Source organism: Schistocerca gregaria, chromosome 2 (assembly GCF_023897955.1).
Source record: "Schistocerca gregaria isolate iqSchGreg1 chromosome 2, iqSchGreg1.2, whole genome shotgun sequence".
NCBI classification, from domain to species: Eukaryota; Metazoa; Arthropoda; class Insecta; order Orthoptera; family Acrididae; genus Schistocerca; species Schistocerca gregaria.
The window spans coordinates 251,363,610-251,386,706 of record NC_064921.1 but is presented as its reverse complement, the minus strand read 5'-3'; the positions used below and the strand labels follow the sequence as shown (position 1 = coordinate 251,386,706).

The 23,097-nt window shown below is 41.3% G+C and overlaps 1 protein-coding gene across 1 annotated transcript in view; it reads right to left on the bottom strand.

The window, feature by feature from the left end:
- The window catches only part of LOC126336794 (mRNA (2'-O-methyladenosine-N(6)-)-methyltransferase), a 144,678-nt gene that overhangs the window by 62,825 nt on the left and 58,756 nt on the right, over positions 1-23,097 (bottom strand). Inside the window, exons 7-8 of the mRNA XM_050000818.1 lie at positions 7,657-7,777; positions 7,341-7,482 (exon numbers count right to left, since the gene is read on the bottom strand). Coding sequence (XP_049856775.1) covers positions 7,341-7,482; positions 7,657-7,777 — 263 coding nt within the window. The remainder of the gene's footprint in view (positions 1-7,340; positions 7,483-7,656; positions 7,778-23,097) is intronic.

Genomic DNA, 23,097 nt, shown 5'->3' with positions numbered 1-23,097 from the left:
ACAGCAAGGCCGTTTTGGTTAATGTTGCAAGGCCAGATCAGTCAATCATCCAGACTGTTGCCCCTGCAACTACTGAAAAGGCTGCTGCCCCTCTTCAGGAACCACATGTTTGTCTGGCCTCTCAACAGATACCCCTCCATTGTGGTTGCACCTACGGTACGGCCATCTGTATCGCTGAGGCAAGCAAGCCTCCCCACCAACGGCAAGGTCCATGCTTCATGGGGGGAATATATATATATATATGATGTAAATAAAATAGAAAGAAACTTCCACATGGGAAAAATATATTAAAAACAAAGATTCCAAGACTTACTGAGTGGGAAAGCGCCAGTAGACAGGCACAATAAATAAAACACACACACACACACAGAATTTCAAGCTTTCGCAACCGACGGTTGCTTCTTCAGGAAAGAGGGAAGGAGAGGGAAAGACGAAAGGATGTGGGTTTTAAGGGAGAAGGTAAGGAGTCATTCCAATCCCGGGAGCGGAAAGACTTACCTTAGGGGGAAAAAAAGACAGGTGTACACTCGCGCACACACGCACACTGCTTGTGTCTGTGTATGTGTGTGGATGTGTGTGTGTGTGTGTGTGTGTGTGTGTGTGTGATGTGTGTGTGCGCGCGAGTGTACCTCACGCTTCAGAGAAAAATGAGCTTCATCTGTCTATAGAGTGGTCCTGTGCCGCTTGCTGCTGTACGATATGGATCTTGTACAGATACCATTTGAGAAGGGTTCGGAGCACCTTCCATACAGTGGACCACGGGATGTTCAACTGTCATGATACAGCACACACACTGCATGACGATCGGGAACTGCATGTAGTGTTGTCTGCCATAGCAACAGTGATTTCATGAGCCACCTGTGGTGCAACCAGTCATCAGCCTCTTCTCAGAGCGACGCCCAGTTCTCCAGTTGATTCGAACTACTTCATCATACTCCACACAGCAGGTGGAGAAAGAAGACCCTTCCATAATCGTTTCAGTCAGCTATATTCTTGAAGTGCAGCTGCAGCATTACAATTATTTTGATAATAGAGCTTTGCCAGTAATGCCCTGCTCCTTTTGTCCAACCTTATGTTGACACGTCAACAAGTGCACTGCGCTGGTCAGATGTGTGAAACTATGAATCATGGTGACTGATCACAATAGTTGGAATGCTGTGACGTGTGGAAATCATGCATCCCCATACTCTGAACATTAATGCTGCAAAGTTTGATACTTGTACGGTAGTTAGTTTCTATGTTGTAACTTGTTAAGTAGGGAAAGTTTAATTATAACCACCCAGTTTATATCCTCAGTTTGAAAATATGTCTCTCGTAGAATTTCGAAGTATTGTTAATCCAAAAATGTTAATCCCAGTGTTTTTCATATAGAAAGAAACTTCCACATGGGAAAAATATATTAAAAACAAAGATTCCAAGACTTACCAAGCGGGAAATCGCCGGTAGATAGGCACAATGAATAAAACACACAAACACACACAAAGAATTTGAGCTAACGCAACCGACGGTTGCTTCTTCAGGAAAGAGGGAAGGAGAGGGAAAGACGAAAGGATGTGGGTTTTAAGGGAGAGGGTAAGGAGTCATTCCAATCCCGAGAGCGGAAAGACTTACCTTAGGGGGAAAAAAGGATAGGTATATAATCGCGCGCGCGCCCACACACACACACACACACACACACACACACACACACACACACACAGATATATATATATATATATATATATATATATATATATATATATATACACACAAGCAGACATATTTAAAGGCAAAGAGTATGGGCAGAGATGTAAGTCAAGGCGGAAGTGTGGAGGTAAAGATGATGTTGAATGACAGGTGAGGTATGAGTGGCGGCAACTTGAAATTAGCGGAGGTTGAGGCCTGGTGGATAACGAGAAGAGAGGATATATTGAAGGGCAAGTTCCCATCTCCGGAGTTCGGATAGGTTGGTGTTGGTGGGAAGTATCCAGATAACTCGGACGGTGTAACACTGTGCCAAGATGTGCTGGCTGTGCACCAAGGCATGTTTAGCCACAGGGTTATCCTCATTACCAACAAACACTGTCTGCCTGTGTCCATTCATGTGAATGGACAGTTTGTTGCTGGTCATTCCCACATAGAAAGCGTCACAGTGTAGGCAGGTCAGCTGGTAAATCATGTGGGTGCTTTCACATGTGGCTCTGCCTTTGATCGTGTACACCTTCCGGGTTACAGGACTGGAGTAGGTGGTGGTGGGAGGGTGCATAGGACAGGTTTTACACCGGGAGCGGTTGCAAGGGTAGGAGCCAGAGGGTAGGGAAGGTGCTTTGTGGATTTCATAGGGATGAACCAAGAAGTTACGAAGGTTAGGTGGACGGCGGAAAGACACTCTTGGTGGAGTGGGGAGGATTTCATGAAGGATGGATCTCATTTCGGGGCAGGATTTTAGGAAGTCGTATCCCTGCTGGAGAGCCACATTCAGAGTCTGATCCAGTCCCGGGAAGTATCCTGTCACAAGTGGGGCACTTTTGGGGTACTTCTGTGAGAGGTTCTGGGTTTGAGGGGATGAGGAAGTGGCTCTGGTTATCTGCTTCTGTACCAGGTCGGGAGGGTAGTTGCGGGATGCGAAAGTTGTTTTCAGGTTGTTGGTGTAATGGTCCAGGGATTCAAGACTGGAGCAAATTCGTTTGCCACGAAGGCCTAGGCTGTAGGGAAGGGACCGTTGATATGGAATGGGTGGCAGCTCTCATAATGGAGGTACTGTTGCTTGTTGGTGGGTTTGATGTGGACGGATGTGTGAACCTGGCCATTGGACAGATGGAGGTCAACGTCAAGGAAAGTGGCATGGGATTTGGAGTAGGACCAGGTGAATCTGATGGAACCAAAGGAGTTGAGGTTGGAGAGGAAATTCTGGAGTTGTTCTTCACTGTGAGTCCAGATCATGAAGATGTCATCAATAAATCTGTACCAAACTTTGGGTTGGCAGGCTTGGGTAACCAAGAAGGCTTCCTCTAAGACCCATAAATAGGTTGGCATACGAGGGGGCCATCCTGGTACCCATGGCTGTTTCCTTTAATTGTTGGTATGTCTGGCCTTCAAAAGTGAAGAAATTGTGGGTCAGGATGAAGCTGGCTAAGGTGACGAGGAAAGAGGTTTTGGGTAGGGTGGCAGGTGATCGGCGTGAAAGGAAGTGCTCCATTGCAGCGAGGCCCTGGATGTGCGGGATATTTGTGTATAGGGAAGTGGCATCAATGGTTACAAGGATGGTTTCCGGTGTTAACAGACTGGGTACGGATTCCAGGCGTTCCAGAAAGTGGTTGGTGTCTTTGATGAAGGATGGGAGACTGCATGTAATGGGTTGAAGGTGTTGATCTACGTAGGCAGAGATATGTTCTGTGGGGGCTTGGTAACCAGCTACAATGGGGCGGCCAGGATGTTTGGGTTTGTGAATTTTAGGTTCTGAGGATTCCTTGAAGCTCAGCCTGGACATCAGGAATGGGATTACCTTGGCAAACTTTGTATGTAGAGTTGTCTGAAAGCTGACGCAGTCCCTCAGTCACATACTCCCGACGATCAAGTACCACGGTCGTGCAACCCTTGTCAGCCAGAAGAATGATGATGGATCGGTCAGCTCTCAGATCACGGATAGCCTGGGCTTCGACTGTGGTGATGTTGGGAGTAGGATTAAGATTTTTCAAGGAAGATTGAGAGGCAAGGCTGGAAGTGAGAAATTCCTGGAAGGTTTGGAGAGGGTGATTTTGAGGAAGAGGAGGTGGGTCCCGCTGTGATGGAGGATGAAACTGTTCCAGGCAGGGTTCAATTTGGATAGTGTCTTGGGGAGTTGGATCATTAGGAGTGGGATCAGGATTATTTTTCTTCGTGGCAAAGTGATATTTCCAGCAGAGACTATGAGTGTAGGACAGTAAATCTTTGACAAGGGCAGTTTGGTTGAACCTGGGAGTGGGGCTGAAGGTGAGGCCTTTGGATAGGACAGAGGTTTCGGATTGGGAGAGAGGTTTGGAGGAAATACTGAATTGGGGTGTTTACAATCTGGAACCACAACACCCCAATTCAGTAGTTCCACACGTCACAGCATTCCAACTATTGTGATCAGTCACCATGATTCATAGTCTCACACATCTGACCAGCACAGTGCACTTGTTGACGTGTCAACATAAGGTTGGACAAAAGGAGCAGGGCATTACTGGCGAAACTCTATTATCAAAATAATTGTAATGCTGCAGCTGCACTTCAAGAATATAGCTGGCTGAAACGATTATGGAAGGGTCTTCTTTCTCCACCTGCTGTGTGGAGTATGATGAAGTAGTTCGAATCAACTGGAGAACTGGGCGTCGCTCTGAGAAGAGGCTGATGACTGGTTGCACCACAGAATTGCTGAGTGTGGGGATCTTCACCTCCAGTCACTGTGTATGAAGTCCTCTGTATGGTGAACGTGTCACCGTATGGTGTGGCTTCACAGCTGCATTCATCATTAGCCCATTGGTTTTTGAACAGACTGGTGCTCATGGACCAAAGACATGCAGTGTTACTGCGATATGCTTTGTAAGCATTTCATAAACACCCTACAGGAGAGAGATACATTGAACTCAACAGTTTTCATGCAAGATGGGGCCCCCCTTACATTGCTTGTGAAGTTCAGCTACTTCTCCGAAACACATTTGGAAACAATCAAAATTATCAGCTGATCGGTTCTAAATGCTTGGCCGGCATGATCACCTGATCTCACTCCCTTGATTTCTGGTTGTGGGGTTACCTCAAGGACAGGGTTTACCAGGTGAACATTCACACATGTGCTGATCTGAAGCCCAGCATATCAAGAGAGGTAGCCAGCATACCTATGGACATGCTTCGTTCTGTTATCAAAATGCAATCCTGCACTTTCAGACTCTTCTGGACACCAATGGGTGCCATAGCGTGCACCTTTTGTAGAAGTAATAGTACCGGTATGTAATGGTATGATGCACCATAGTAGCACAATCAAAAGTGTTTCAGTTAAATTGATTCTGCATTATTTCTCTTCCCCATGTCCTTGAAATTAATGCTACCAAGTTTGGCATTCAAACGGTAATTATTTTCCATGATATAACGTGCCAAATAGGGAAAGTTTAGTTATAACCAGCCGGTATAAAAACTGGTCCAGCGATTACAGCATTTTAATATATTATTTGCAAGGCACCATCTTTAGTGGCTCTTATGTCAGGCCACAATTTTTTTGAGGAAAAAATGTTTATTACTTTGCCCTGAATTTTAACATATAGTCTATTATTTTCAATAACACCTGTGACAATGGAGTTAAGATGTCTTCTTTGTCTGCCAGAATCAAGATGGATGCTGAACATTATTTGAAACTTAACAGTTTAAATTCCATCTTCTGTTATATAGTTGGTGGTTGTAAGTAATTTTTCTTACCCACTATTGCATTTCTAAATGCTATCTTTCCTTCCATCTCCAAGTACACTTTTAACCAAGAATTTTTTTTCTTTTTCTTCGACTTAATGTTGGTGTTTTTTCTCTCTCCATGAATATTACTTATGACTACAAATAGCTGTCACATAAGAAACAACACCTTGAACAGTTTTAAACATGATTATCTCAGATGGGCTTGCAAAATATGCTACAGTTATTTGAAAAGTACAGTAATGCGACACACACAGTGCTGTGCAAAAATGCCCTCTTGCCAAATCCTATGTACAGGCTTTTCTTATATATTTATTTCTTAACTGTGAAAAATACACATTAAATGCAGTATATTAATATGAAGTCTAGGAGAGTCTCAACCATTGGAAGTAAAGCATTTATCACAAAAAATACTACTGTTTGAAGCTTGGAAGTTATTATGGGAAAACTACAATGCGGCAGACAAGAGATTGCAGCCAGCCACAACTTAGATCATGTCACTACTTTCCCTTGCAATATTTTCTGTTAACAAAACATTTGTTCAATTCATCTAGTTCAAATAAATGAGAGTGACATCTATATTTAAATTGGGATTGCAATAACCTGTTTCAAGTACACAAGAAAATTTAGTACTGAAAATGACTGTTCTTCTTAGACACAGACGACTGACTGTAATTTGTGAACTGTTTCAGTGCTAGTTTCAAATGAAACTGTCAAGAATGGTGTGAGTACAGCATTTCCAATACACGAAATGAGACCATCATATTGTGCCTCAAGTCGTATGCAACAAATGTCAACATTGCATTCGCAGATGTGCAAAATTAAAAGTATTGCTGTAGCAGATAAAAATCAGTTCTCTTCAAAAAATAGGGTGACTATAAATTCTTAGTCCATTTCTATGAAATAGCAGGTGTATTTATACAATGCGTGTTTGTTTATTGTCAATTTATGTATACATTTTTGTCACATTTCAACATGGCCTCCATCCATTTCAAAGCATTGCCCCCATTGTTGGAAGAGCATACCTGGATACATTCTGAAACATACATCTTATGAAATAGTGAATGCTATAACCCAGATTGGAGATCTTAGAGCCTAGAATCCCTTACCTTTTTTATACACCACTTAGCTTTATGTACCTCCAAGGAAGAAATCCAAATGTGCAATCTTGTTGAACCTCTGCTTGTCCATCAGTTGGTGTATCTATGATTTAGGCATTCGCTTATTATGAGAGCAAAAATGAGGGGGTGCTCCATGCTGTTGGAAGACAACAATGCCTTCTTGCTAACTATTGCTCCAGCATATCAATGGAAATGTTTCCTCAAATTCTCTCTTCTGTGAAAATGATGGATCCACAGACTGAAGTCTTTGTGAATCCAAGCCACAGTCACTTCTGGTGTGTCTCTTTGACTCGTTACATACCATCACAATTTATTGTACAAATGGCCTGTGGAACATTTGGCTCATTACCTGGTCTTTTACTTTTCCACAGATGTGGAATGTGGCCTCATCAGCAGCAAAATGTGATCCTAGAGATGCTCATTGTGTCCAGTTTCTACAAAATCAACGTGTAATTTGGCGGGCTGCATAATCTTCGTGGTGTAAATAAAGAGGCTCCTGAATGTGGAACACTGCTTTCTTTAGTGTGAAGTATACAACTTTAAAAATATTTGATTCTGACACATCTACTTTGTTGCTTAAACAACAATTTGATGCATTCAAGTTTTTGATTGTTTCTCTGATTTGCTGAGCAGTCTCGTTTAGTACAGGACACCTCTAAGAGCATAATTCCACAGCAATCTTTTCAGGTCTTTGGAACTTATTGACAAGTAACCAGACATTTGCTGTGCATGGATGACAAGTCAGCAGCTTTAATTTCAATATCAAACTGTTCTCAATATGTGGTCAATTACAGTCACTAAATGTTTTAACTCAATACTCACCAGATATTCCATGTTCTTTAAGAATTTCAATGTGCTTGTCCTTCACTTTCTTGGCATATTCTACGGATAAGTGATATATTTTCAAACAGATCCCCTCAACTGATGATTTCACGGCTTCTGTAAGATGTGGCTGACATTGCCGCTGCAACAACATGCAAAAAAGCAACACAGTTACATTTCTTATAATGAGCTGCGGAGTGTATCTATCATTAATTTCACAGAATGAGGAAAAGGGGAATAACACACACAGAGAGAGAGAGAGAGAGAGAGAGAGAGAGAGAGAGAGAGAGAGAGAGATAGGGGGGGGGGGGGTTACCTTCAAATGTGCCAGCCTGTCCTGGAAGTCGTCATAGGTGGCACCAACAGTTCGTCGAAGCCACTGAAATGTATCTTCTGCATTCCATTTGACAACTTTACGGCTTTCAGATGAGGCATTCCTGCACATAGAGAAAAGGAGGCCACCATTAGCATCATAACATAGATTACTGAACTTGAAAAATAAAAAAAAAAAGAATATTACTGCCAAGAACCTGTAATATGACTTTATTTACTCACATCTAGTTTCAATAATACTATTATCTTTCCATCAATCTAATCAAGACATACTGGTTTGCTAGGGTGAGCCATTGTTACGAATCCCCATGAAACATTAAGCTTTGTACAAAGCTTTTCTAAAAGTGCTTGTACAATTTGGAGGGTGGTGGCGGTTGTGATCACCACACTGTAGATGTGCAGCTCCCAACACTTATCTATCTCATTCTAGCTTCTTTACCTCTGCATGACTATCATTTACTTCAATAATACTATGAAATTGGTGAACATCACAATAAGCATATACATCATATTATACTCAGAATACATTTCAATGCTGAAGTGTAAATATTAGTCTCAACTGTGTTGTTTGTGGGAGTTCTCTAGCCAGTGTGCAGTAGCCCGCACTAAGCATAATGTGTTGCATCCTAGGAGAGAGTGTGCAATAACAAATCATCTATGTAGTTCCTGAACAAATTTTCTTTTCATGTCATTCACTAAAGATTTGTCTGAGAATGAAGATAAATGTTGTTAACACAAGGTAACTATAACTGCTATGACTGACCACATCAAAACATGCCTGATATGCTGCTTGGCATCATGGGCCAAAATAAATCTGCAAATGACCAGTACATCTCTGTAATACTGTCTCAATTAGTATGTAGCAACAGTACCAACTACTCCTCCAGTGCTTAAGTAGAATTTCTCCAAAATGACCTCTTATTCACAGTGAAATACCTCTCTTATGTCCCCCTGACATACTGCTGCCCACTGGAAGATTATTTTGTGCAAAGGTCTTAGCCTGGGCAAATGGACACAGGAAGAATATTAAATGAGACAGTCTAACAACTGTCCAGCAACACAGAAGTTGTGAACCTGGTGACTGCATAAACAAGCAGATGGTGTGATGTTTCGGGTTATTCTTATCACCACCAGTACTTCACACTGTAACAAGTGGTCATTTCACATGTATTTTCTGTTGTAACCGTGACAGGAATGGTCGCAGGGTGGCTGAGAAAGCGAGTCTGGACTAAACGAAGAGCGGCCCACGAACAAACAAACGAACAGAATGGACGGACACAAAACGACGGACGATCGAAAGAGACCTTACAATGATAACATGCAAGAAGCAACAGGGTGAAAGAGAGAACCAAATGAATCCAAGATGTCCACTAGTAATGAAAACAATGAACGGTAAACACACTGTCTGTCGTCGAGGCGATATGTCAAGATGCACGCAACGATTAGACTCACTGGCTGAGTGAAAGGCAGGCACTTAAATACACAATCGGGGGGACCGCTTGGATCACGTGTTCCACTGTGGCGCCTTCACACTAAATGTGTGCCAGGAGGCGCCCGCCACCACGGCTTACGGCGCGATGCTGCAGAGACCTCTAGGGGTCTTCGACGTCCATGACGTCTCTCTTCGATTTTCACACAATTGTCATTTTCTTTTCTTTTCAAGGACTTCTTACTCACTATTTGCAGATTCTCTCTCTTTTGATTGTTGCTGCTCTTGTGTATCTTAATTATGGTTTTATTTACAAATTACATCATATGCTTTGTTTAAGTAAATGTTCGCCCCGTTATGGATTTCTTATATTAGCAGCTGAGTGTCATAAATTATTTCAGTAAAAGTAAGAAAATAAAGATTTTCCCTCTTTTACATACACACAAAACACACAAGTAGCTATATGACATGGGTGCAATGATTCGCAAGGAAATATTTACATGAACATTTAGCTCCTCCTAACGAGGATTCTCAAAATAAAAAGCCCTATTTTGCTTATTGCGCTGGATACTGTACTCATAGCTTTGTTAACATCAAAAGCTTAAAAACATTTATATTGAGCACAAAACTTGCAGTTGTTAATAAAATGATGATCTATAGAAGTCACACGGATTATGAAGATGGATGTGTGTTCCACATATACTCCTAAATCACCAAATCGATTTCAACCTGACTTGATGCACTTACTACTTATTGTCTGGAATGAATTACTGCGGGACTGAGAACCACACAGCCCCCACAGGGGTAGGAGTGGGTGTGTAAAGATTTGGTAATGCCTGACATCCTGGCTGCCCTGCAAGACTGGCGTGTTGTGCAGGTAGTAACAGAATGCGTTCCAGGCATTAAAGAGTTGAGCAGAGAAAGAGGAAAGGAGGAGGTGGAAGAGACAGGGAGGATACAGACAGAGAGAAGGGGAAGGAGGAGGAGGACAGAAAAAGCAGGAAGGAGGAGATGTGAGCAATATAAATAACATACACTTATCTGGCTGAAGCTGCAGGTAAAAAGCTAGTGGCCAAATATACTTCGCATCCTCGTGTCCTCTCCTCCTGTAGCTTGTACAGCTTTTAAATGGTATGAAAAATGTATAACAACAGTGGATAGTGCAATGTACTTGCATGCACTGTCAGTACATTTCTGCTTTCAACAGTAAGTTATTACTTCAGCTCTGATCAACACTGTCTATCTTGATATGGGGGATTTACTATTTTTATATTTCAGTTTCAATATAAACGTATTAATATAGCTGTACCTTAAAAATGCAAAAATACCAACTGAATTATTTGTGAGAAGTAAGTATTATTTTTACATGCGAACATAATTCTGAGAGCAACATTCATAATTAATTGAGTTACACCAATACAACTTTTTATAGCAATATGCTATGACTTCATGGCACAGTTGATGTTCCACTCCACTGAGCAGGTGAAAGCTGCAGCAGAGAGGGCACAAGGATCTAAGGAACCTGCTGCCACTGGTTTTGACAAAAGTGTAACTGTGGCTACTAAGTGCAGTCTGGCAGGGAGGAGCAGAACAGGTAGGGCATGGAGCACGTGCTGAGGAAGACCACTGGTGGCTGAAATGTATGACAACACACAGATGGCTGCACCAGGGACTGAAGTCTGTGCTTGAAGTGCATGGACAGAGATTGCACCTTGTGCTGTGTGTCCCATATGCAGGGCTCTCCCAAGTGGCACCATCATATTTGATAGGCCTCTGATTTGTTGTTTGGACACTAAAATGCTCAGATGTACTACCCAGCAATGTTATGTATTTTAAATCATGAGTGTGGTGTGGGTTTCCTGTTAATGTTAATGCTTTCATTCCCCCTGCCCCCTTCCTTTATGATGACTTTGAGATATTCACACTAGAGCTCAGTTACTCTGTGGAATTTTTGTAATGGAACATTTGAAGTGCAGTTTAATAAGTCTACTGTTAATTAAGTTGTAGGAATCAACGAGAATGTGTTCTGTGCAGAGTAAGCAATATAAAAGAAGGGTACTAACTTTTCAATTTACCTGGCTGCTTCAAAGACATTTCAATCAAAACAGCTTAACATATCACATTTTTTTACTCGTTATTTTTAGTTCCCATGTGTAATATAATGCATCATGTCATGTAAAATAACATGATACATGATGTCATGTCATGTAACAGGACACATTCAAGCAATCTTGTCACTCAACATGGCATCTGTCATGTTGTACAATATACACAACGTGTCATTAAAGTTTAGGATGCATGAAGTCACACACTGTGATTCTTATTATTATAGATGCAGCCCTACTATTGGATATTTCCTACTCTATATGCATCCCACTCTCTACAAGCACATACATTTGTGTATTATTTGCTCTTACATCCTTCACCATACATGTAACAGGGAATGGGTTTGGGGGAGAAATGGTGTCCTTGGGGGGAAAAAAATCAACCCTCCACCCTGAAATTAAAAAACTGTTTTAAACAGTAACAAATCCACTCCCAGAAAAACTTTTTGGGCTATTAAATGTATGCTCTCATGTATGCTCTTCAGCCATATGGGCAAATCTTCTGGATTTTGGCCACAGGATCAGGGACTTCAGCCTATAAATTGCAAGATGCAAGTATGCCTTAACACCTTGCAGCTAAGAGAGCTCACTGGACTGGGAAAGTAGGGTCAACTTGTCAACAAGAGCAAATACGTCAATATGTTTTGATTTAAATGTCTTTGGAGCAGCCAGATAAGTCAAAAAGCAAGTTCCCTACTGTTTCATCTCTAACTCTGCCCAGGGCATATTGGCCCTTTTTTGTGCTGTGATGGGCACATTTTTCATTCTGGTTTCCCACTTTTACTCTACCATAATTCTGACATTAAACCATGATGGCCTGGCAATTAACATAGATTTATGTTGACTTTGGCAATGACTGTTACAGTAAAGGTTTTTTTATTGTCTTTCAAACTGTGTTGCTGGAGGTGGGCATTGTTAATCTGGATCCTCTATGGTTACATTCCTGGTATGGTTGAACCTGTCCGGTATAGCCTGTTATGTCTAGCCTATTATGTCCTCAGAGCACAAAAGCCTCACCGCCATGTCAAGGTCACATGGCTAAGGTAGGCTTTTCGTTTACTTAGATTTTTTCTCTTTTTTATTATTTTGTTTTATATTTTTAATTTTGTTTAATTTGTTCTGTTTTTTTACTGGTTTTGTTTGATAGTTAAGACACATTTTATTCACATACATGTGAGACTGTGTATGCACACATATGAAAAATAACTAAAAATACTTAATACAGAGGACAGTATAACAGCAAACATAAATATAATACCAAACAAAATATTAAATACTCTTAGAAGTTTATGATACTAATGGAGTAAATAGTTTACATTATGTAGATAAACTTATGGTACGACCACATTACACAGATTCATCTACTTAAAAGCTTACTATATCGTAGAACAATTCAAACAACAAATAATAAACTATTGAAAAGTATAGATCTTGTCATTAACTCGTATCTTAAAATTTAAAATCAAGGAACCACCACTAGAAAAACTCACATGAATAATTACGCAGGAAACATTGCAAAAACCAATCTGAATAAAGTTTGAGTATGATTGGCTGAAATAAACAGAACAACTGTACAACAAAATTCTATCAACTTTTCAATTCTGTATAAAACTGATGAACTTAGCTTGTTTTGTCCAAAAATAAATTTCTACAAGACAGCATAGTAGTTTTTGAAGAACATGCAGTAAAACATTTTCTATTGGTTAAAAATAAAGTGACCTATTTTCTGACAATTATTTTTATATCAATTTTCTAGTTAGTTTAATTTTCTGTATGGTCACTGACAAAGATTTAAATGCTTGGTCCAACAGTATATAATTTTGTACGGGGCTGGGCATAATTATGGCTTGGTCATACATTGTTTTGTAAGTCCAAAGATTTTTCAATGATCTTAAGCCCTGGGTAATAAAATCTGTAATGTATTAACAAATGAGGGGTAATCAACTTTAATAATCAGTTTTTTTAACCATATCCAAATACAGTGCTTAAATGCAACACATTTCTACGAAACACAGTCTCATGTGCAAACACAATTTTTCACACATGAAACCTGAATGATAAAAGATTTTGCAAATGCTTCTTATAATTACTGTAAGAACATATTTTTCATCATGATCTGTATCACTTAAACCATTTCAGAATGTACAATTTGCATAAAATTGTATTTTACACGAATCTTTCGTACAGCTTTAGACAGCTACATCGTGACCACAGATACAGCTTTCACAAAACAATACGACCATTAATCACATGTATTTGTCTACCTCCTAACAAAATTTGAAGAAGTCAGCAAAATTTGAAAGTAAGAAGTGCCACATGCAAAACAACTCACAAAAATATGTCTTTTGCATGTAAAATATGAATGCAGCTAGAGTTATGAAAGTGGGTTTTCAGTTATATTGTAAGAATACATTATTTCAATTTTAAACTGTTTCTGCACACTCTATTCATGAAAGAAAGAATTTTACATGCTAGATTTAGCTCGACTTTAAAACATTGTATCTTGACAATGGATAAAGATTATTGGATACAAAATTTCATTTATCTCCCAAAAAAACATATTTTTTGCTTGTGAAATCCAAACAAAGCAAGATTAAAACTTATCTTAGACCTAGATCTGATTCACTGGTGGGCCAAATTTGAACCATCAGTCTTGCTCCAGTCCAGAGTTATTTAAGTGTGCTGGTTTTGCACCTAAAATCCAAATTGGTTCTGTTGGCTGAGCATCAATTTCAGCCCAATTAAAATCTTTTGCAAAAGGAATTGATCAATTAACAAATTTGCCTGGGCACAGCTCCTGTTCATCATTTAAATACTGATTATTATATTGTAACACAGCTACAGTAAGATAGATGTTTGAATATCTGCACAAATGGCCACTGGTCTAGGCTAGACCTAAAACTTTTCACCCCATGTTCCTAGCTGAAATAGGAACCGAGCACCAAGGTCCTTGCGTTCTGTAACAATTGTTCAGAACTTCTGCACAATCGAGCTGAGAATTTAATTAAAGGGAGCCAGTAAAGGTTCTTATGACTAATGTGATCACTTTGACATAAATCTTTTGGAACTGCTTGACTTGATAGTAAAATAGTGTGAATGTTAAATTATATTTAAACCCTCACAACTCCCTATCAGTTCCATTCCCCATTCTATTGCTGCTGCTAAAATCAACATTTCAGTAGCTGAGCATGCTTGTGTGTTTCAGCTATTGTGTAGAATAAAGTGGTGAGAATTTGTATCTTTCTACTCCTGTGCTGTTACAACTAAGGCTGTTAGTGATGTCTAGGATGAGGTGGCGAAGGAACATCAGGGAGCCACCATGCGTAAGCAGGTCATGGCAGCTACAGTTCCTGAGCTGTATAACAACTCAGTTTCTCTTATTCAACTGCTGTGCTGTGACATGCGGCCGGCGCCGTTCGTAGCTAGGTGGCGCTCCTGCACTCAGCCGAGTTACGGAGCGCCTCTATCGCCGTTTGCGTGTACTGTCGTGGCGGCGCTGTTAAATGTCGTGGCACTGTCACAACACTTTTCCCCCCCGTGAAAAAAAAAAACAACTCACTTCCTTGGAGACATGGACAGTGCGGAGACATCCATGGCCTCTTGTGAGGCCCCGAGAAGATCCCACGGAGAGACACGAGAGTATGGTCAAAAATGTCCAGGACGGTAGCTCGTGCATGGAACGTGCCTCCTGGACGAGATGATGGGTGAAAACTCCAGAGCAGCATCCATAGGTGTCGTGTACCTGGGGGTGTGCTCCAGCGAGATGGGTCCCGGAGAAGGCAGTGTCGCGACTGGGGCCGGTCCCAGCGTACTCGTAAGCGGTAGCGACGTCGGCTGCATCAACACGTACGGTAGATCGGCAGTAACGACAGGACTGGCTTCTCGGGCTGGTGGAGGCGAAGGAAGGGGTGGTGGCACCGGCGTGGCCACCACTTGCGGGCGCATCTGGTCGTGCTGCCCACACATCGGCGCCCACTGAGTATTTTCCCGCACTAGGGGACACAGCACAAGGCCTGACAGGGTGAAGCAGGTTTAGTAGATGTGCAAATTGCGGCCACGCATGAGTTCAGCAGGGCTCCGATCACCCAGAGGCATGAAGCGATAAGAACTCAGAAATTGCAGCAGAGCATCATCTGTGGAAAAATCACTAAGGAATTTTTTCATCTGGCTTTTGAAAGTGCGGACAAGGCGCTCGACCTCCCCATTCGATTGTGGATGGAAGGGCGGTGCTGTAACATGATGAATCCCTTGTGCAGTACAAAAATCACGGAAGGCCTGCGAAGAGAACTGAGGGCCATTGTCCGTGACGATCGTGGATGGAAGACCTTCTAGCGCGAAGATTTTGGACAACGCCAGCATCGTCGCCGCATTGGTGGGCGACGGACATCGAACAACAAACGGAAACCTCAAGAAGGCGTCAATCAACAGTAGCCAATAAGTACCGAGGAAGGGGCCGGCAAAGTCAGCGTGCACCCGTTCCCATGGCTGCGCCGGATCAGGCCACGGAGAGAGCGTTGTACGAGGTGCAGCCAGTTGTTGAGCACACTGACCACACGCAGCAATCATGTGGGCGATGTCCGAATCAATACCGGGCCAATAAACGTGCCTGCGAGCCAGGGACTTAGTCCGAGAAATACCCCAATGGCCTTCATGCAACAGTTTACTAACATCTTTGCGAAGAGAGGCTGGCACCACGGCCCGTGGAGATGCGCCATCCGTGGCCAGAAGAACACCACCATCACGAACAGACAGACGAAGGCGCAAGGCATGGTAGTTGCGAAGGGGATCTGATATAGTTGCGAAGGGGATCTGATGCCCGGCCCTTGGTCCTGTCCGGCCAACCCCGTTGAACAAAACCGATCACCTGATGCAGGACCGGGTCTCGTACAGTAGCTGACGCGACCTGCGAACCTGTAAGTGGAAAACCCTTGACCGCACGACGTTCTTCCTCATCAATGTGGAAACACAGTAGCTCATCACGATCGAAAACCAGGTCAGGGCCCATTGGCAATCACGACAATGCGTCAGCGTCGTGCTGGGCCGTGGGGTGATAGTGAATCTCATAGTGAACCGCTGAAAAATGGCCGGCGCGCTAGTGATGCCAAATGGTAACCGCTGGTACTAATACAACCTACAAGGAGTGTTGATGACGAGAAATTTCTTGGAAGAAGCATCCAATGGCAACTGATGGCACACCTCCGATAAGTCAAGTTTGGAAAAGAACTGGCCCTAAGCGAGCTTGGTAAATAACTCCTCAGGACGGGGAAAAGGATAAGTGTCAATGAGGCTCTGAGCGTTGACAGTGGCTTTAAAATCACCACACAATCACAGACTCCCATTTGGTTTAGAAACCACCACGATTGGCAATGCCCATTCACTGGAGGTAACAGGAAGGAGAAACACTGAAGCTGTTAACCTGTCTATCTCAGCCTTTACAGGTGCACGCAACGCCACCGGAATAGGGCGTGCCCGTAGATCTTAGGGCGAGCTGTAGTTTTAAGAGTAATGTGGGCTTCAAAATCCTTGGCACAACCCAGACCAGCAGATAACACGGACGAAAATTCAGAACACAATCCATCCAGCTGCTGATACGGAATATCTTCAGATATGAGGTGCACATCATCATCAATGGAGAACCCGACCAACTGGAAAGCATCATAACCGAACAGGTTTTCAGTGCCCGCATGATCCACCACATAAAACGTGAGGGGCCTGACAACACAGACTTGTAGGCAGTGGAAGCATTAAAGGCCAATGATAGGAATTTTCTGTTTATTATAAGTTCTCAGATTTCGCGTAACTGGAGACAAGGGAGGGGAGCCCAACTCCAAATACGTGAGAGAATTAATGAGAGTTACTGCAGAGCCAGTGTCCACTTGCATGCGAATGTCTTTATCCAGAACACGAACAGTAACAAACAACTTATTTGTTTGAGAAAGCACACAGTTAACATCCATGTCCAATGCTTCGTCCTCATCGACAGGAACTTTAGGGGACTGACACACAGAAGCAATGTGGCCTATTTTCCTACATGAATTACACGTGGCCCAATGTTTTGGACACGCGGCCCAGTCATGCTGTACGAAACAACGTGGACAAGAAGGAAGTGCAAAATGTGGTTGCTGTTTTCACTGCGAGCGTTGCGGCCCAACGCGACATCGTTTACGCGAGTGAACCGCCGCCACATCTTCGTTCTCCTGTGGAACAGGCAAATTGTCCATGTCGAAAGTTGACTGTACAGTGCCTACATCACACCATCTATTTGTGCACCAGCAGCGTATCAGGAGTAAGCCGTAGAATAGCATCCCTCACCATTGAATCTGCGTACGAATCATGATGAGTGTCTGTGACAAACTGACATTTCCTACTCAGACAGTGTAGTTCCTCCGCCCAAGCCCGGTAAGATTGATGGGGCTGTTTACGACACCGGTAGAACGCCATGCGGGCGGCAATAGTTTTGGTAATAGTTAGACAATAAGTCACACATTTCTTGGAAGGACAGAGAGGCAGGTTCCCACAGAGGGGCTAACTGAGATAGCACCTGATAGATCCGTGGGGAAATCAGATAGAAATAACGACTTACACATAGGAGCGTCGACAACACCGAAAGCCAAGAAGTGTTGCCGCAAACGCTTCTCATAATCCTCCCAGTCTTCAGCGGCCTTGTCATAAGGAGGGAATGGAGGCAGAAAAGAGGAAGACAGATGATGAGTAAGCGACGTCGACAACGCCTGAATAGCAGCCGTCAGCTGTGTTTGTTGTTCAATGGGCACTTGCATAAACTGTTCCATGTCTGACCTGTCACGAACACACAAATCCACAACGCAGTGAAAATATCCGACCTCGTCGCCAAAAAGTGTTATAACCTTTAATCACCAATAATTGCATGGATATTCAAACACACTCACTTAGAAACAATAGCTGGTTACGTTATAACAACTCAGTATCTCTTATTCGATTGCTGTGCCGTGACATGCGGCCGGTGCCGTTCGTAGCTAGGTGGCGCTCCAGCCGAGTTGCTGATCGCCTCTATCACCGTTTGCGCGTACTGTCTTGGCGGCACTGTTAAATGTCGTGGCACTGTCACAACAAGCTGACCCAACAGCTTCAACAGGTATTGGGAGAATCAGTTTGGTCAACTTTTAGGGGCCAAAGTAACCTAGTATTGGCAGCACAGTGGTTCAATTAACTTCGGCCAAGTTCGATTCCCAGTTAAGGAGGGTAGCGTGTTAGACAAATCATTTGTTTAACTTGGAAGATCCTATGTAAGGGCATGGCAGTGATGCGGTAGGGTGTACCAAGCAAAGATTGTGCAGCTAAAGTTAATGTTACATGACACTCAATAGCTTTGATACAGGGCAATATGGCTGTACTAAACATGGAGTAGGGTGGTGATTGTTGTCAGGATCAGGAATTAGCAGCTGGCCAGAGAGACAAACAATTTTCAATGTTGCCTCATTTACTTTTGGGAACTATGAAACAAGACTAAATGTTATTGGTTGATACAATTCCAGACACTGTTCTGTTTTTGTAATTGCTTGGTGTCACCCAATGGGCAGAAACAAATGTTTGGGCTCAAGAATATTGAATCCACAATAAAGGGGAGTTTAGTTCGGCAAGAGGCTAGAGCAATAAAACCATGGAAACAGTCTAAGACTTTCACAGATATCTTAGCCAATAGGAAATCCTCACCAAGGTAAATGTGACTGACTGATAAACATTACTGAAGTAAAGAAGGCGGTGGGGAATCCTTTTGCAAATACATGAACACAGTAGAAACTGTAGTAAAGGCCTTGTGTCTTTCTTAAACACAACAGGAAGTCATGTAAAACATTGTAGAGGAAACTAATCTACTGAATAGGCCGTGAATCACAGTGACTCAACATCATGAACATGAAAGCTTGGCTCTTAAAATTGAAGTGGTTAAGTGTGTCAGTCATTGTTGGAGGGTCGGGAGTGAAGTGACTACTGTGTGTAGGGTGCCTGAAAGACAGTGCCTATAAAATCTTGATAACAATTATATTTGGTTTGTGGGGCACTCACCTGAGCAGTTACCAGCGCCCATACAAATTCCTAATCTTTACACAGTCCAGTATTTCCACTTTCATGAGTGATGGTGAAATGATGAGGGCAACACAAACACCCAGTCCCCAGGCAGAGAACAGTCCTAACCAGGCCAGGAATTGAACAGGACCCTGTGATCCAGAGATAGCAATGCTAGCCACTAGACATTGTAGACGTGATTGTCCTTAAGACACACAGGATAATGGAAATTCAAGGTGATGTCATCGCAAGGTCGCAACTCAGAGAAGTGGGTTGGTCACTACTTCTAGTGAGGAAAAAGCGACACATCTCATCAGCAGGATCTGACCCCATTCAGATACTGTGAAATTAATAACAAGCTACTTTCCTTTTAGACACTGGTAGTTTTGTTACTGTCTTGAGGGAGGGCAGGTTCCGATCCCACCAATCCGTATGTGTGTGGTCTGAGATGAACTCAGATTCTGTCTTATGTCAGGGCTAATTCCATAACACTGACTGTGTTATGTTGGGTGAAGGTAAAACAGTTTATATAAGACTTTATCTGGGTTATTACATCATGAGTAGCTGAGAGGTTGTCTACTGAATTCATTTTATGGTCAGATGTTATCCACAGTATTGTTTTAATTTCCAAGTTGAGGGAAGATTATTTTGCATTAAATTTTATAATAAACATCACACCTTTTCATTTTGCAAACAAATGGAGTTTCCATTAGTCTTTGTTGGGGTAAAGGAAGTTGTTGATAGTAAGATACAGATGGATCATGTACAACTGCCTCAGAAGAAATGGCTGAGTGTATTACACAGCGAATTCACAGATGTATTGACTGATAAATTAAGAGTTGACAAATCTCAGTCAGTATACACTGCATCCAACCACTCCAGAATACATGCACATAAAGAAAAGCTTATGAACTGCAAGGTATACCAATTCATTACTTAAATACATAAAGAAAGGCTTACAAACTGCAGGGTATACCTATTCATTACTTAAGTAAACTTTTTATGATGACAATCATCATTCGTCATTTCAGTAGACACTTGTGTAACATCGTACATCATTTCAGTAGATGCTTGGTAACAAGTCACTTCATCAAAGTGATATGTTACACTACAGATTCCTCCCTTAAGGCATATGATGTCATCGCTATTGCAAAAGTCATAAAAGCAACATTTTAAGTTCAGAACTAATTTCAATGTTCTTAACTAAAATTATCGAGAGCTTTGCTTATTGCTCTTTTTTTCATTTTTTATTGTGCACAACTACAACTGTAACTGCACCTCATTTGTTTACTACATGTAGAATTCCCACAATGAATTATAAGCCATTAATCATAACCATACATTTGACGTAATATCACTTTGATTAAGTCCCTATACAGCTATGTAAGGCACTCATTCTCTTACTGTGAATATGAATCCTCAGATAACAAATATTTATTACCAATATGGATCATTAAACAGTTTTACAAGTGTCTATACTTCATTTAACAATCTATATTTCAGGGAGAACTCTGGTCATACTCATTACACCTTTGAGAAACACTGGATGTGTGCTGCTCTTCTGGCAAGCTTGTGAATACAGGTTTTGATAAACGAATATGAGAAGATTGGACTCTCAATTACTGAAAAGAAAGGATAACTGTGGTACTCCAGGTCAAAAAGTAAGACAGAAAAAGAAAGTCTAGGATGTTAGAACCTAAGAAAGAAATAAGGTAGACCTCAAAGACTGATATCCCCTCCTCCAACCCAAGGATCCTGACCTGGGAGATTATTCACTGATAGGTCGCAGAATGAAGATTTTCCTCAATTCTACATAATGAACTCCATTGGCTTCTCCTCACCAAGCCCAGAAAAGTGGTTCTAGCACCCTACTATTGATGACTAGTGAAAAGGATAGCAACACAACACAGTAATCACTTTTTCAGCAGCAAACCCAACATTCAAATTAAACCAATTCCATAGACAAATTAATAAAAACAACAAAGAAAAAGAATAGAAATTCCTCTAATACAAACTTTTAGCAAACTAAATTCCCATTTCCCCATGAAATAGTATATGAAACTCTACATAACTTACAATGCTGTAATGGCATATTGTCCTGTGTAGGTTGTTATAGGAAAAACAATAACCGTTGCTAAGTGGCTGGTTTCCTCATCAGTCATTTATGAGATACATTATAACATATAGGGATAAGTAATACTTTTAGTATTTATGGAACTGCCATCGAACCAGAGGAGTCACATGTTATGACCAATTAATTGTTCAATAGCTGAAGAATAGCATACAAAACTCAGACACTTGCATCTTTATTATTCCATCTTTAAGTTAGCATACTAAGTAGATTAACAAACTCAGAAGTTCATCTACTTTGCTTCCTTAGAGGAACCTCAAAACTAGCAGTCCCTACTTCTGTAGTACTTGTCAAGATAACCTCTTTCCACAGAAGGATTACTGCTACACACTCATCTCAGATATAGATCATCCTCTTAATCTAGGTTCACCTATACTATCAAACACCCCATCATGCAAACAGATTAGACTACCGTATTCTATTAATATCACACCGTATTCACTGTACTCCTCTGTACATACTCATTCATTACTTAGCTATATGCTACTGTAACTCTGAAAGCTTCTCCTATTATATGTGTCAGCAAACATACCTGGAAATTAGCCTGCCATATTTAGTCTTTACAGATAAGGGAATATCCCCTGTGATTCCCCTGTCAAAAGCAGCAGTGCTACCAGCCAGTAACACTTAAAAGAAATAACTCATCTAGGTTTTGTAGTCCGCCTTCTGTCCAATGTTTGCTAATTTCTGTAACTTGCCAAATAAATGTAACCCTCTGTCATTTGTTAGACATAGTTATCTCATAGTGCACAAATTAGTTATTTTATCATATTACTTGTAAAGTACAGGATAGGTAAAAAATAATTTAAGTTTTAAAGAAGACAGAGAAAAACCTAAAAGACTGCTTTATGGAAATCTAAACCTGAAGAAATACAGCAGACAACTCAATATCTAATGTGTATCATCTGCTAAATTATCACAGGATGTGAAATTTATCCGAGACATGTTTTCTAGGACACACTACTTTTGATGATATCATTTATTTTAAAAATCGGGACACTTTACTTAACATTATGTTCTTGCATTTGACATCATGCTTGTTGCTTTAGAGGCTTCTTAACTTTTCTTTAAATTGCTATTAGATATTTTAGCCAAGAAAAGAACTTAAACACCGGTTCTCTAATGAATTTTCTGTTCAACGCTTCATCTCAGGAAAGTCCAGTTGACACATGAGGCAGCTGATAAGAGATAACCCGAAACTCTGGGATCATCTATACTCAGGTAGTGAGCTTCATAGAACAATATGTATGACACAATCTGCCAATTGCTTTCATTATATTTGCAGATGGGTTGGATTGTGGGTGATATTTTGAAATAAGTACATGTTTCACACCTTTCCCTGCTAAAAACTCTTTGAAAGTATTACTGTTACACCGTGTTCAATTATTAGTGAGTAAGTAATTTGGTTTGTCCACATCTTCAAAATTATCTCTTAGACAACTGATTTGCTAATTTTATGGTAAGACTACAATAAAGTTCATTGGCAAAGGGAATACAATGAACAAGTTATTTGTAAATTATTTTCCTTAACCTTCTGATGTAAATCACAACTTATTAATACTATTTTTATTTATCTACTCAAATTTTTAAAACGATAAATCTTTGTCATGTGTTGGATGCACTTTTGTATACCGAAATGCCCAAATCCTCTGTTTATGGATCAAATTAGATCCTTTACTGGTATTTTAAGTTAACTTCCAATGGTATGACTTTCTA